Source organism: Rattus norvegicus, chromosome 8 (genome assembly GCF_036323735.1).
Source record: "Rattus norvegicus strain BN/NHsdMcwi chromosome 8, GRCr8, whole genome shotgun sequence".
Lineage (NCBI taxonomy): Eukaryota > Metazoa > Chordata > Mammalia > Rodentia > Muridae > Rattus > Rattus norvegicus.
This window is the reverse complement of record NC_086026.1, coordinates 106,009,813-106,026,658: the sequence shown is the minus strand read 5'-3', so window position 1 is coordinate 106,026,658 and position 16,846 is coordinate 106,009,813. Positions and strand designations below refer to the sequence as shown.

The 16,846-nt window shown below is 40.2% G+C and overlaps 1 protein-coding gene across 2 annotated transcripts in view; it reads left to right on the top strand.

The window, feature by feature from the left end:
* Rasa2 (RAS p21 protein activator 2) overlaps positions 1-16,846 on the top strand; it is a 119,489-nt gene that overhangs the window by 89,627 nt on the left and 13,016 nt on the right. For both annotated transcript variants that reach the window (XM_039080892.2, NM_001105724.1), the window contains exon 19: positions 558-664. In XM_039080892.2, coding sequence (XP_038936820.1) covers positions 558-664 — 107 coding nt within the window. The remainder of the gene's footprint in view (positions 1-557; positions 665-16,846) is intronic.

Genomic DNA, 16,846 nt, shown 5'->3' with positions numbered 1-16,846 from the left:
TCCATCTAGGGCAGCACTCACTGACCACAGAGACCAGGCTGTTCTACAGTTTGGAAATGGCTCTGTTTCCTTAAAGAAAAGTGGTTGTTACTAGGAGTGATGAGATGGGAATAACTTACTTGACTTTTTATTCTGTATAGCACAATTCTAAAATGATATTACTTAGAGGCAGGAGAGAGGCCTCATGGTTAAGAGAGGTCGCACTGCTCTTGTGGAGTGCCTATGCTCCATTCCCAGCACCCATAGAGTGGCTCACCACTATCTGTAACTCCAGTTCCAGAGGATCTGAAGCCCTCTTCTTATTTCCACAGGCAGTGCACACTGCACAGATGTCATGCAGGCTACACCATACCTAAAAGTAAAACTAAAACAACCCTACATTAATATAAAGACGATTTCCCGAGTAGTCAGTGGAAGCCACTGCTGTACACTAATAGCTGTGCACAACTGCCAGTGGCGCCTCCCAGTCAGAGTCAGTCACGGTCAGCTCTTTGTTTCAGGTAAATACTTTAACCACTGTGCATTCAGTGTTTGTTTTCTGTCTGTTATATTGGCAGTGAGATGTATAAAAGAGCTCAAGGAAGAACCCGTATTGGAAAAAAGAACTTCAAGAAACGATGGTTCTGCTTGACAAGCAAAGAGCTCACCTACCACAAACAGCAAGGTAAAGTGTGTTTGTGCTTCGTCATGGCTCTCTGCTGGTTCTTGGTGATACAGTGGATCCTTGCATAGGGAGTGGTTCAGAGATCTCACAGTAACACACAAAACTAAACTGAAGTGTTTATTTTATCACATGCGTGCAGACATACACACATATGCACAGTCTAACCAGAATGAATGAATATGCATGTATATATCCAAATATATTAGTAAGAAAGTTTTTATAGTGTGTTGCATTTCAGGCATCCACATATTTTGTTACAGTGTGTGTGCGTGTGTGTGTGTGTGTGTGTGTGTGTGTGTGTGTGTGTGTGTGTGTAACTAAAGATCAATAAGTTTACCTTTGTAAGCTGTCTTTGAATGTTTCAGAATTCTAGTTTAAATTGAATTTTATATAAATATTTTCACCTATGGATACAATTGTTGTTTATAATGTTTATTTTAATAGCATAATTTAAGCCAGGCCTGGTGGTATATATCTTTAATTCAGGCTCTAAGGGTGAGGGAGTTATAGGACAGAGACAGACAGATCTCCATGAGGTCGAAGCCAGCCTGGTCTACATTGTGAGTTCTCGAACAGCCTGGATTACATAGAGAAAGAGACTGCTTTAAAAAAAAAACTAATAATAACAACAATAGTGCAATTAAATAAAATTTAAAGTAAATTAGTCATCTTCTGTGAATAAACAAGTTATTTGTTCCTCAGTTAAAACACTGTCTAATCTAAGCCAACATTCCAACGTCTGCTGTTAAAAAGCTCTTTAAGTTAGGTGGTAGTCATGGTGAATTTCCTGAGAATCCTACAGTTATGTACACATAGACCTGGAGTTTGCATAGGAATTTCATGGACCTCCTAGGCCTGAAGTGCACCTACAGTTGTCACATTTAGCCTTTTGTTCTACCCGCTGATGCTAGAATAGAATAGACTTTCACAGAATTAGGCCAGCAGAACCATAAGAATGAGTGTATTGGACCTGCATTGGTTTTGTGTTGGAGGAAACATGGGATTGTGAGATTATTCTCCAATGCCTACAGCTCCAAGCACGTGTGCTTGCCGTTTTAACTATTTTAATGGATTTTTTTCCCAGTTGTATTACATCCTTTCTTGCTGTCTAAAAAGGATTCATTGAACATAAGTTGACATTTTCTGATTTCTTGGAGTGATCATTGGTAATGTTACTTCATTTTTAGAGTGAGAAAGGGTAGATGCCGCTGGTTTTCCCAGCTGACAGCCTTTATCCCCAGTTAAATACCTCAGAAGCTGTGCTTTTGTGTCCGTGTTTGCTTTGTACAGTTTCTCTCTCACCTTTTAGTCAGGCTGTCACCCTACGTTTCCTTTGCTGTCAGTGACATGTCTCTCCCCCATCCCTGTCGCCCGCCTTCATACCATATTGCTAATATGGTGTGGGTTACGGTGCAGATAGTGTAATCGCAAAGCTACACATAGGGTCAGAGGCTTCGTATGAAGACGGAGGACTTTGCTTGTGATGAGGTGGCAGCTTCCTACTTGCTAGTTCCTCAGCAGCGTAGCTCACTCCTGTCTTCTAGCTGCTTTCTTGATGGCCTAAGCTGTAACTATTTCTGTTGCTACAGCTACGGTGTTAAATTTTCTATACAATAAATTTTGATATCTGAAAAGAATGCCTCCTGAATTTTCTGTAGCATAGTTGTACTCATTGTCTCTCACTTAGCCTTCCTCATAGGTGGGTGTGTTCTGAGTCGGTGATGGGGTATCTTTCCAGTTGCTGTATGAAGAATGAGTAGAGTTTTCTCCACTTTAAACATCTTTTCTCAGTAGACTGGTGCTCACTTAGCGGCTGCTGATAGGCGATAGACCGTGAGCAACCGAGCAGTTATGTGGCAAATGAGTGCCCTCAGGTGCTCAGTGAGCACTCGTCGCTTCTGTGACAGTTTTTTTTTTTTTTCAAAGAGACAATCTTCGCTGTGAGGCTTTCATTCATATCGTTATACTTAGAAGCCTTCTGTAAATCATTTTTTTTATTAACTTTGTATATTTCTTATATACATTTCAAGTGTTATTCCCTTTCCCGGTTTCCGGGCAAACATCCCCCTCCCCCCTCCCCTTCCTTATGGGTGTTCCCCTCCCAACCCTCCCCACATTGCCGCCCTCCCCCCATAGTCTAGTTCACTGGGGGTTCAGTCTTAGCAGGACCCAGGGCTTCCCCTTCCACTGGTGCTCTTACTAGGATATTCATTGCTACCTATGGGGTCAGAGTCCAGGGTCAGTCCATGTATAGTATTTAGGTAGTGGCTTAGTCCCTGGAAGCTCTGGTTGCTTGACATTGTTGTACTTTTGGGGTCTCGAGCCCCTTCAAGCTCTTCCAGTTGTTTCTCTGATTCCTTCAACGGGGGACCTATTCTCAGTTCAGTGGTTTGCTGCTGGCATTCGCCTCTGTATTTGCTGTATTCTGGCTGTGTCTCTCAGGAGCGATCTACATCCGGCTCCTGTCGATCTGCACTTCTTTGCTTCATCCATCTTGTCTAATTGGGTGGCTGTATATGTATGGGCCACATGTGGGGCAGGCTCTGAATGGGTGTTCCTTCAGTCTCTGTTTTAATCTTTGCCTCTCCCTTCCCTGCCAAGGGTATTCTTTTTCCTCATTTAAAGAAGGAGTGAAGCATTCACATTTTGATCATCCGTCTTGAGTTTCGTTTGTTCTAGGGATCTAGGGTAATTCAAGCATTTGGGCTAATAGCCACTTATCAATGAGTGCATACCATGTATGTCTTTCTGTGATTGGGTTAGCTCACTCAGGATGATATTTTCCAGTTCCAACCATTTGCCTATGAATTTCATAAACTCGTTGTTTTTGATAGCTGAGTAATATTCCATTGTGTAGATGTACCACATTTTCTGTATCCATTCCTCTGTTGAAGGGCATCTGGGTTCTTTCCAGCTTCTGGCTATTATAAATAAGGCTGCGATGAACATAGTGGAGCACGTGTCTCTTTTATATGTTGAGGCATCTTTTGGGTATATGCCCAAGAGAGGTATAGCTGGATCCTCAGGCAGTTCAATGTCCAATTTTCTGAGGAACCTCCAGACTGATTTCCAGAATGGTTTTACCAGTCTGCAATCCCACCAACAATGGAGGAGTGTTCCTCTTTCTCCACATCCTCACCAGCATCTGCTGTCACCTGAGTTTTTGATCTTAGCCATTCTCACTGGTGTGAGGTGAAATCTCAGGGTTGTTTTGATTTGCATTTCCCTTATGACTAAAGATGTTGAACATTTCTTTAGGTGTTTCTCAGCCATTCGGCATTCCTCAGCTGTGAATTCTTTGTTTAGCTCTGAACCCCATTTTTTAATAGGGTTATTTGTCTCCCTGTGGTCTAACTTCTTGAGTTCTTTGTATATTTTGGATACAAGGCCTCTATCTGTTGTAGGATTGGTAAAGATCTTTTCCCAATCTGTTGGTTGCCGTTTTGTCCTAACCACAGTGTCCTTTGCCTTACAGAAGCTTTGCAGTTTTATGAGATCCCATTTGTCGATTCTTGATCTTAGAGCATAAGCCATTGGTGTTTTGTTCAGGAAATTTTTTCCAGTGCCCATGTGTTCCAGATGCTTCCCTAGTTTTTCTTCTATTAGTTTGAGTGTGTCTGGTTTGATGTGGAGGTCCTTGATCCACTTGGACTTAAGCTTTGTACAGGGTGATAAGGATGTATCGATCTGCATTCTTCTACATGTTGCCCTCCAGTTGAACCAGCACCATTTGCTGAAAATGCTATCTTTTTTCCATTGGATGGTTTTGGCTCCTTTGTCAAAAATCAAGTGACCATAGGTGTGTGGGTTCATTTCTGGGTCTTCAATTCTATTCCATTGGTCTATCTGTCTGTCTCTGTACCAATACCATGCAGTTTTTATCACTATTGCTCTGTAATACTGCTTGAGTTCAGGGATAGTGATTCCCCCTGAAGTCCTTTTATTGTTGAGGATAGCTTTAGCTATCCTGGGATTTTTGTTATTCCAGATGAATTTGCAAATTGTTCTGTCTAACTCTTTGAAGAATTGGATTGGTATTTTGATGGGGATTGCATTGAATCTGTAGATTGCTTTTGGTAAAATGGCCATTTTTACTAAATTAATCCTGCCAATCCATGAGCATGGGAGATCTTTCCATCTTCTGAGGTCTTCTTCAATTTCTTTCCTCAGTGTCTTGAAGTTCTTATTGTACAGATCTTTTACTTGCTTGGTTAAAGTCACACCGAGGTACTTTATATTATTTGGGTCTATTATGAAGGGTGTCGTTTCCCTAATTTCTTTCTCGGCTTGCTTCTCTTTTGTATAGAGGAAGGCAACTGATTTATTTGAGTTAATTTTATACCCAGCCACTTTGCTGAAGTTGTTTATCAGCTTTAGTAGTTCTCTGGTGGAACTTTTGGGATCACTTAAATATACTATCATGTCATCTGCAAATAGTGATATTTTGACCTCTTCTTTTCCGATCTGTATCCCCTTGATCTCCTTTTGTTGTCTGATTGTTCTGGCTAGAACTTCAAGAACTATATTGAATAAGTAGGGAGAGAGTGGGCAGCCTTGCCTAGTCCCTGATTTTGGTGGGATTGCTTCAAGTTTCTCTCCATTTAGTTTAATGTTAGCAACTGGTTTGCTGTATATGGCTTTTACTATGTTTAGGTATGGGCCTTGAATTCCTATTCTTTCCAGGACTTTTATCATGAAGGGGTGTTGAATTTTGTCAAATGCTTTCTCAGCATCTAATGAAATGATCATGTGGTTCTGTTCTTTCAGTTTGTTTATATAATGGATCACGTTGATGGTTTTCCGTATATTAAACCATCCCTGCATGCCTGGGATGAAGCCTACTTGATCATGGTGGATGATTGTTTTGATGTGCTCTTGAATTCGGTTTGCCAGAATTTTATTGAGTATTTTTGCGTCGATATTCATAAGGGAAAGTGGTCTGAAGTTCTCTTTCTTTGTTGTGTCTTTGTGTGGTTTAGGTATAAGAGTGATTGTGGCTTCGTAGAAGGAATTCGGTAGTGCTCCATCTGTTTCAATTTTGTGGAATAGTTTGGATAATATTGGTATGAGGTCTTCTATGAAGGTTTGATAGAATTCTGCACTAAACCCGTCTGGACCTGGGCTCTTTTTGGTTGGGAGACCTTTAATGACTGCTTCTATTTCCTTAGGAGTTATGGGGTTGTTTAACTGGTTTATCTGTTCCTGATTTAACTTCGATACCTGGTATCTGTCTAGGAAATTGTCCATTTCCTGAAGATTTTCAAGTTTTGTTGAATATAGGTGTTTATAGTAAGATCTGATCATTTTTTGAATTTCCTCTGAATCTGTAGTTATGTCTCCCTTTTCATTTCTGATTTTGTTAATTTGGATGCACTCTCTGTGTCCTCTCGTTAGTCTGGCTAAGGGTTTATCTATCTTGTTGATTTTCTCAAAGAACCAACTTTTGGTTCTGTTGATTCTTTCTATGGTCCTTTTTGTTTCTACTTGGTTGATTTCAGCTCTGAGTTTGATTATTTCCTGCCTTCTACTCCTCCTGGGTGTATTTGCTTCTTTTTGTTCTAGAGCTTTTAGGTGTGCTGTCAAGCTTCTGACATATGCTCTTTCCTGTTTCTTTCTGCAGGCACTCAGCGCTATGAGTTTTCCTCTTAGCACAGCTTTCATTGTGTCCCATAAGTTTGGGTATGTTGTATCTTCATTTTCATTAAATTCTAAAAAGTTTTTAATTTCTTTCTTTATTTCTTCCTTGACCAGGTTATCATTGAGTAGAGCATTGTTCAATTTCCACGTATATGTGGGCATTCTTCCCTTATTGTTATTGAAGACCAGTTTTAGGCCGTGGTGGTCCAATAGCACACATGGGATTATTTCTATCTTTCTGTACCTGTTGAGGCCCGTTTTTTGACCAATTATATGGTCAATTTTGGAGAAAGTACCATGAGGAGCTAAGAAGAAGGTATATCCTTTTGCTTTAGGATAGAATGTTCTATAAATATCCGTTAAGTCCATTTGGCTCATGACTTCTCTTAGTCTGTCGACATCACTGTTTAATTTCTGTTTCCATGATCTGTCCATTGATGAGAGTGGGGTGTTGAAATCTCCCACTATTATTGTGTGAGGTGCAATGTGTGTTTTGAGCTTTAGTAAGGTTTCTTTTACGTATGTAGGTGCCCTTGTATTTGGGGCATAGATATTTAGGATTGAGAGTTCATCTTGGTGGATTTTTCCTTTGATGAATATGAAGTGTCCTTCCTTATCTTTTTTGATGACTTTTAGTTGGAAATTGATTTTATTTGATATTAGAATGGCTACTCCAGCTTGCTTCTTCTGACCATTTGCTTGGAAAGTTGTTTTCCAGCCTTTCACTCTGAGGTAGTGTCTGTCTTTGTCTCTGAGGTGTGTTTCCTGTAGGCAGCAGAATGCAGGGTCCTCGTTGCGTATCCAGTTTGTTAATCTATGTCTTTTTATTGGGGAGTTGAGGCCATTGATATTGAGAGATATTAAGGAATAGTGATTATTGCTTCCCGTTATATTCATATTTGGATGTGAGGTTATGTTTGTGTGCTTTCATTCTCTTTGTTTTGTTGCCAAGACGATTAGTTTCTTGCTTCTTCTAGGGTATAGCTTGCCTCCTTATGTTGGGCTTTACCATTTATTATCCTTTGTAGTGCTGGATTTGTAGAAAGATATTGTGTAAATTTGGTTTTGTCATGGAATATCTTGGTTTCTCCATCAATGTTAATTGAGAGTTTTGCTGGATACAGTAACCTGGGCTGGCATTTGTGTTCTCTTAGGGTCTGTATGACATCAGTCCAGGATCTTCTGGCCTTCATAGTTTCTGGCGAGAAGTCTGATGTGATTCTGATAGGTCTCCCTTTATATGTTACTTGACCTTTTTCCCTTACTGCTTTTAATATTCTTTCTTTATTTTGTGCATTTGGTGTTTTGACAATTATGTGACGGGAGGTGTTTCTTTTCTGGTCCAATCTATTTGGAGTTCTGTAGGCTTCTTGTATGTCTATGGGTATCTCTTTTTTTAGGTTAGGGAAGTTTTCTTCTATGATTTTGTTGAAGATATTTACTGGTCCTTTGAGCTGGGAGTCTTCACTCTCTTCTATACCTATTATCCTTAGGTTTGATCTTCTCATTGAGTCCTGGATTTCCTGTATGTTTTGGACCAGTAGCTTTTTCCGCTTTACATTATCTTTGACAGTTGAGTCAATGATTTCTATGGAATCTTCTGCTCCTGAGATTCTCTCTTCCATCTCTTGTATTCTGTTGGTGAAGCTTGTATCTACAGCTCCTTGTCTCTTCTTTTGGTTTTCTATATCCAGGGTTGTTTCCATGTGTTCTTTCTTGATTGCTTCTATTTCCATTTTTAATTCCTTCACCTGTTTGATTGTGTTTTCCTGGAATTCTTTCAGGGATTTTTGTGTCTCCTCTCTATGGGCTTCTACTTGTTTATTTATGTTTTCCTGGAATTCTTTCAGGGATTTTTGTGTCTCCTCTCTATGGGCTTCTACTTGTTTATTTATGTTTTCCTGGAATTCTTTCAGGGATTTTTGTGTCTCCTCTCTATGGGCTTCTACTTGTTTATTTATGTTTTCCTGGAATTCTTTCAGGGATTTTTGCGATTCTTTCAGGCATTTTTGCGATTCCTCTCTGTAGGCTTCTACTTGTTCTCTAAGGGAGTTCTTCACGTCTTTCTTGAAGTCCTCCAGCATCATGATCAAAAATGATTTTGAAACTAGATCTTGCTTTTCTGGTGTGTTTGGATATTCCATGTTTGTTTTGATGGGAGAATTGGGCTCCGATGGTGCCATGTAGTCTTGGTTTCTGTTGCTTGGGTTCCTGCGCTTGCCTCTCGCCATCAGATTATCTCTAGTGTTACTTTGTTCTGCTATTTCTGACAGTGGCTAGACTGTCCTATAAGCCTGTGTGTCAGGAGTGCTGTAGACCTGTTTTCCTCTCTTTCAGTCAGTTATGGGGACAGAGTGTTCTGCTTTCGGGCGTGTAGTTTTTCCTCTCTACAGGTCTTCAGCTGTTCCTGTGGGCCTGTGTCTTGAGTTCACCAGGCAGCTTTCTTGCAGCAGAAAAGTTGGTCTTACCTGTGGTCCCGAGGCTCAAGTTCGCTCGTGGGGTGCTGCTCACGGGCTCTCTGCAGCGGCAGCAACCAGGAAGACTTGTGCCGCCGTTTCCGGGAGCTTCAGTGCACCAGCGTTCCAGATGGTCTTTGGCTTTTTCCTCTGGCGTCTGAGATGTGTATGCAGAGAGCAGTCTCTTCTGGTTTCCCAGGCTTGTCTGCCTCTCTGAAGGTTCAGCTCTCCCTCCCACGGGATTTGGGTGCAGAGAACTGTTTATCCGGTCTGTTTCCTTCAGGTTCTGGCGGTGTCTCAGGTAGGGGTCCTGCCGCTCCTGGGCCCTCCCCCACGGGAGCCCAGAGGCCTTATACAGTTTCCTCTTGGGCCAGGGATGTGGGCAGGGGTGAGCAGTGTTGGTGGTCTCTTCCGCTCTGCAGCCTCAGGAGTGCCCACCTGACCAGGCGGTTGGGTCTCTCTCTCACAGGGTCTGGGGGCAGAGAGCTGCTGCGGGCCGGGATCCGCGGGTGTGGGACTTCCGGTAAACACAGAACGTGCCCGGTCCTAGAGGAATTCTGCTTCCGTGTGTCCAAAGCTCACCAGGCAGCTTTCTTGCAGCAGAAAGGTTGGTCTTACCTGTGGTCCCGGGGCTCAAGATCGCTCGTGGGGTGCTGCCCACAGGCTCTCTGCAGTGGCAGCAACCAGGAAGACCTGTGCCGCCGTTTCCGGGAGCTTCAGTGCACCAGGGTTCCAGATGGTCTTTGGCTTTTTCCTCTGGCGTCCGAGATGTGTGTGCAGAGAGCAGTCTCTTCTGGTTTCCCAGGCTTGTCTGCCTCTCTGAAGGTTCAGCTCTCCCTCCCACTGGATTTGGGTGCAGAGAACTGTTTATCCGGTCTGTTTCCCTCAGGTTCCGGCGGTGTCTCCTCTGTGACAGTTTTATAGAGCTCGGTACTGACTTTAAATTAAAATTATTGTTGCCTCCCATTAGATGGTGGAGTCTAGTGACCTGCCGATGTCGCAGCTTCTTCATGTCTCATACACGTCATCTTGTATTCACTATATAGGGCTGCACCAGACTAGCTCTTATAGTTGCTTTAATGTACAATTCTTATGTTATGTTCTGTATATACTCTTTATAGGAATCTTTCCTTCTTCAGATTCTTTCAGGAATCTTTTCCTTCTTCTGACACTTCCTCAGATCAAGTGTCAACTCTTCTTGGAAGTCATTTTAAGTCTCCAGCCGCCTAGCTGCCTATTTTTTTTTTCTTTTTTCTTTTTTTTTTGGAGCTGGGGACCGAACCCAGGGCCTTGCGCTTGTTAGGCAAGCGCTCTACCACTGAGCTAAATCCCCAACCCCCCTAGCTGCCTATTAATAGGAACAGATAGCATACTGGTTATTACATTTCATGTCTCTCTTCTCCTGCTCTTTTAAGATCCTCAGTGGTAACAATCATGTCACTAGTATAAAGCGTTTACTTAAATGCTCTTGAAAGAACATCAGGTCTTCCAGATATGCTGTTGCCTGAATTCCTTTAGTAACCACTGCTCTGGATTCGGAAGCTTTAACCAAGTTTACTTTTAAAACTGTTAATAAGCCCATCTGTGAAATACTTTTGTGAGGTTTGCTTAGCTATTATGTGTTCTTGAGACCTGTTCTACATAGGTACATGCAGACAACTTATACAACTTCCACAGACATACCCTCACAGTGCAGTTGGGCCACTTGATTTCCCCTCCTCATGTTTTCTGACATGAAGCTCTCCAGATTTTTGTTTGTTGTTTTTCCTTAATAGCTAAAGAACCAAATAAGCCATTGACTCAATTATGCAGAGGTTTTCAGCTAAACAGATTTTACTTGGTGCCTACTATATGCCAGAAGTGCAGGTGAGAGCAGTTGTGGGGAAGACATACTAAAGGCCAGGCTCTTATTCACTCTGTCAGTACTGATCGATAGACAGACAGGCAGGCAGGCAGGCAGACAGGCAGGCCAAGATTATTTTTAATTACAATAATCCAAGGCCCTGGACCAGTTGATAGCAATAGGGATAGTAAAAACAGATACCATTCTGGGTCTGTTTTAAAGGTAGTATTTGGAGAATCTTTTAGATACAAAGAGGGAAACAAGAGTACAGGACCATTTCAAGGCTTTGGGCAAAAGTTAACTGAAGGGATGAAATTTGATACAGGGCTGGTGAGATGACTCAGAAGTTAAGAGCCCTGGGTGCTCTTCCAGAGGTCCTGAGTTCATTCCCAGCAAGCACAACCATCTATAGGGGGAATCTGGTGCCCTCTTCTGGCAGGTGGATGTGTGTGCAGCAGAGCACTCAGACATTAAATAAAAAAAAAAAAATAGATACGTGAGAATTGGGGTGAAGCTCAGTTAGGAGATTGCTCACCTAGTGTGCACAAAGCCCTGGTTTTATTCCCAGCAAGACATATACTGGGCATGGCAGCCCACATCTGCAATCCCAGCACTTGGGAAGCAAGAAAATCAGAAATTCAAGGTAATCCTTAGCTATGTAGTGAGAAAGCTAGCCTAGACTCTGTGAGAGCTTATCTTTTAAATAGATACACAGTGAGTTCTGGTAATAATAGAGAATTTGGTACTCATCTAACACCCTCCGAGATAATAATTAGAAACTTAGACCAAAATATATTAGATGATGCTGAAGAGTTTGACCCTGGAAAGAAAAGAATCATTCTTTTTTCTAAGAATCATTCTTTCATGGCTAAGATTTCTATTTTCATGATCATCTAAAAAAAAAAAGTACTGTAATTTAAGGTAACTAAATTCATGCAAAAACATACAGTTGTTTGGCTTCAGGTGTCAAAAGATTGTTTCAAGGATTCCAGAAAGACTGGAAATTGAGGAAACAAGAGTCTGGAACCTTCAGATTTCGTGTGAACTTCCCTGACATCTTTAACTGACTTTAGGTGCTTAGGCAAGGAGAAAAATTCAGAGAGGCTAATAAAAAGCAAAAGCTGAAATATGTAAAGAAGCAATGTATACGTAGCTTGAGCAGATTACAGCTCAAAGGGCGAGTTATCAATACAAATGCTTAAGGGATGGTAGCTAAGTTTGTTTCAGTATGCAGTGAGATGTTGACAGCTTGAAATAGGGAGCATAGTCAAGAGGGAGAATGGAATAGAAGTGTGCCCTAGGTCATCTGCGTCTAAGAAACAGACACAGTTTAAAGCTACTTTGAGGACTCAGTGGAAATATTAGTAATGAGGAGTAAAAGAAAGGGAACTCCGCAGAAACTCATTATAGGAAGAAATAAAATAGAAACAGTGGCATTGCCAGGTATGGAAGTGTTGGGGTCTGAGAATTGCCTGACCAACCACTCGGACATCAATCTCCGTCACATAGGACTGGTTTGTACAGTGCACACCCCAAGACTGATCCATCAGGGACATAGTCCAGATGCCGGAACTAAACTGCATCCCTCAGCTAGAGTTCTGAAAGCTACAAACATCTGGGCCAAGTTCTTCACCAGTCAGGATTTAGCAATAGGGTATATCCTTAACACCTACTCAAAATGGAAGTCTTATTCTAAATGGCTTTTTAAAAAAAGATTTATTCATTATTATGTGAGCACACTATAACTGTCTTCAGACACACCAGAAGAGGGCATTGGATCCCATGACAGATGGTTGTGAGCCACCATGTGGTTGCTGGGAATTGAACTCAGAACCTCTGGAAGAGCAGTCAGTGCTCTTAACCACTGAGCCATCTCTGCCGCCCTAAATGGCTTCTTATATTGTATAGGTGTCTCTTTTGTGTTGAGGTCCATCCCAGGAACAATTTATTAAGGCAAAAAAAAACATTAAAAGCTCATACACATTCCCAAGTCCAGCAATTGCTGCCAGACAGTTGGCTTGGATTCAGGCTTGTTGTGGCTAACTATGCAAAGCAGCTCTGACTTCTATTGTGATTACTTTTCAAGAGCTCCAGAGCACAGAATTTAACAGAGTATGTAATCAACTCGGGCATAAGAAAGTTTTCTAGTAACAGCACATGAGAAAGTTTTTTTATAACACTAGTAACACACAAAATGACTGGTTAGAGAGGCAGCAATTACCTTAACAGATACTAAATGCCTTTAATTCCAGCTTTTGGGAGACAGACAGGTGTGTCTCTGAGTTCTAGACCACAGTGAGTTCTAAGCCAGTCAGGGATGTTTAGTGAGACCCTATCTCAAAAAGAACTGTAGAATTGAAATATGTAACACCTAAAATGAGAGAATGACTGGTTGGGTTTATTAGCCACAGGTACAAGAAGAAAAGTTCACTGATCTTAATAACACAGATCAGTGGAAATTAACCAGTGAGAGAAACAAAAAAGATTTGGGACATTTGCAAGATGAAGAAAACCATAGTAACTTACGAAACCATATCCAGCATGATGGGTATCTCAAGTAAAGACAGAGAGAAGGGAGATTTAAAGGGATAATGGCCTAAATAAATTCAAATTTTCATTTGGAAAAATCATCTTAAAGAACCAAGAAATGCAGTGAACTTGAAGTGTGATAAATGCCAAGGAAAGAACACCAAGGTATATGATAAGCAAAGATAAAATTTTGTAAACAGAAAGGATAAATTACTGTAATCTAGAAGAACAGCGGTGTGCTTGACTATTTACTTTTCCTAGAAAAAAAAGCAGAAACAAACAATGGAATGTGATCTCAAAATACTGTCAAAGAAAAAAATTCAACTTAGAAATATTCTAGTAAAAATTTTTCATCAAATATCAAAATATCCTTTCAATAAATAAAAGATGGGATTGACTGTAACAGTCCTCACTGTAGAAAGTTCTAAAGGAGCGCCTTCCAAGGTGAAGAGCACAGGAAGTGGTTGACACTTGTATAAATATAGAATGGTTTGCTTCAAATGTGACTGCTTAATACAAGATTTACAGCATTGAACTGTGGCTTTACAGCATATCTAAATATGAAATATGAGACAAGAGTGTCCTAACAGAAGGGGATGGGGGATTTCTTGTATCTTAGGAAAGAACATAAGAATAATTTTTTTTTCTTTTTTTTCTTTTTTTTTTTTTTTCCGGAGCTGGGGACCGAACCCAGGGCCTTGCGCTTCCTAGGTAAGCGCTCTACCACTGAGCTAAATCCCCAGCCCCATAACAATAATTTTTAAGTAGGCTATATAATGCCAAGTGTGGTGATACACATCTTTAATCCCAGCACTTGGGAAGCAGAGACTGTCAGATCTCTTTAAGTTCAGGGCCATCCTTGTTTACGTAGCCAGTTCCAAGGCAGCCAAAGCTACACAGTGAGACCCTGTCTGGAAACAGGACTATATGTTATAACTTAAGCTCAGAAAGTATCTAGAGATGTCAAGGGAGAGCAACAAAGTATCAGAAATCAGAACAGAGAGCAAGATAGTGGTTTACACTCAACAATATCTGTAATTACAGTAAGTGTAAGGAAACTATTTTAATGGAAACTGCCAGACTAGATATTCTAACAAACAAGATCTTATGAAATCCTTTCTATAGCATATGCATCTTAAATATGAAAACACAGATAGGTTGAAAGTAATTGGGTAGAAAAAAAGATGTTGTGAGGATAAACAGTTATACAGTAAAGCTCAGAACAGCTGCTCTCAGGTAGATGTAGACGGGGTCCAGGTGACTCAGAGCCTTCACAGTGCTGAGCATTTAAATTACCTGTTAATAGCTTGGTAATGTGTGTCAGGGGAAGACAGACTCAAGACAGACAAATCCATACTCATAATTGAATATAAATACTTTTCTCTAAGTAATTATCAAAATAGGCAAAAAAAAAATCAACAAAAATATAGAAATTTGAAACATCATACTCAATTATATTGATCTGATTCACGTGTAGAACATTACACCAAAAAGAATACACCATCTTTTCAATCAGATTGGAGAATTTACCAAATTAGACCAAATATTAAGTTTCAATATATAGCAGAAGTTAACATTGTATTAAATGTTCTCTTACAATTAATATAATATGTAAGAATGCCTTCCCCCAGGTATTTGGAAGTTAACCTACAGGGCAAAGAAATTGAGAAGTACTGTTGAGCTATAAATGATAATAAAACTATAACAAACTCAGCCAAGTTTATAGAATATGGCTAAAGCAGTGCTTACTGAAAATTAATGTGTATACCCATGTGTTTTGTGTACATATATGTCTGATGCCTGGTATCCCAGGACACCAGAAGAGGTGCCGGATCCTTAGGAATTAGAGTTGTGGGTGTTTGTGAGCTTCCACATAGGTGCTGGAGGGATTGAACGCCAGTGCTCATAACCACTGACTCATCACTCCATCCCCCAGCAAAGAACATCCTTAAGACCCTGGGTTAGGCAAAGATTTCTTATATCTATATCAAAGGTATAGTTCATGAAACAAAATATTAGTAAGTTGAACTCCATCACTAATCAAAACAGGAGATTCCCAGGGCAAGTCATCTAACCAGGCTAGCTGAAACTGGTGAGATCCCTCAGTAAGGAGCCCTGCCTCGTAAATACAGGGGAGCACTATTGAGAAGATACACTATGTCAACTTCAGGCATCTCCATTTTCTGTAATCGTACACATTTACACACACACACACACACACACACACACACACACACACACACACACACATTTAGAGAATGAAAAATACCAAGTAACTAAAACAAAATACTTTAAGAGGCTATAAGGATGACTCAGTTAGGAGCACTGGCTGCTTTTGCAGAGGACTCAGGCTCAGTTCCCAGCACCCACATGATTGCTCACACCCATCCATAACCCCAGTTTCATAGGGGCCTCTGCTGAGCTCTGCTGATGCCCTCTGCTGAGCTCTGAGTTCTGTGGGCACCAGGCACATATACCCACACACACAACAAATAAAACTACAAAGAAAATACTTTCAAAACATTTACCTGATAAAATTTGTATCCAGGATTTTTTTTTTTTACTTAAAGGACAGTAAACATTAACAAGGCTAATAAACACACAAAAGATATTAAAATGATTAACCATAAATCATAAAACTGTTTGATAGCAGTTCTGTGCTTGATTATCTGCCCAAAAGACTTGAAAGCAGATGCCCAAAGAGACTTGATCAGTGGGTGTTTAGGTGAGCGTTATTTGTAGTAGCAAAAACTGGGACCAACCTAATGTCTGTCCATCCACTGATGAGCATGTTCAATCCATGCAGTAGAACACTTTGTCTCCTTTACATATCTTTTAATGGTTTTCTGTGGTTTGATTTCTTTACCCAACATAACTTCTTATATAACCTGTCTTTTTCCTGGATTCGTTACAATTTTACAGGAATAATTCCTTGTATTTTCAAAATAAGTGGTTTGCTGATGCTGTTTTTGTTGTTGTTGTTGTTATTCAAGTCTTTACATGTACCATGACATTTTTATCCTTATTGTTTAATGAGCCTCAGGACTTCAAAGTTATAATACTCTGTCTGACTTATGGCCGTACCACCTTGAGTTTTCTATTCTTGACTTACCTGAGAAAATAAGCAGGCCCCTAACTTGATTAGTAGTTAGATGGAAAACCAGCTAGGAATAACAGGTGCTGTAAGCTTAAATATATATATGATATATACATATCATACATACATATATATCATACATATGTGTATATATATTTATAATACTCCATTGTTTACTATCTTTCATTGTTGCTAGTGAAAATTTTTATAACAATCTGATTATTAAACTTTTGATCCTTCTCCCTGGAAACTCTTGTAACGTTTCTTTAGTAAGTTTTGCTATTTTATGACATATAATTTAGAAATTTTTCTTTTTTTTTTCTTCTATTCCTGCTTAACACTTGGTAGATCTTTCCATTTAAAGATTCCGTATCTTTTTCTCAAGAGCATTTAGTCACTTGTCAGCACTTCTAAGTCCTATGAGCCTAAGCTTGTACATTGTGTTTCTGTGTCATTCTGTGCTGTATTTTTGGGAATTTCTTGGAAAGATCATTTGTTCCTAACTTACATTGTAATTTACTCCATTATCATGGTTAACAGAAATTAGCCTTCATAGTGTAAAAACAGATAGATGTTCCTTAGAGCATCTAACACTTGCAGTATTAGAATCTATTGCAAAA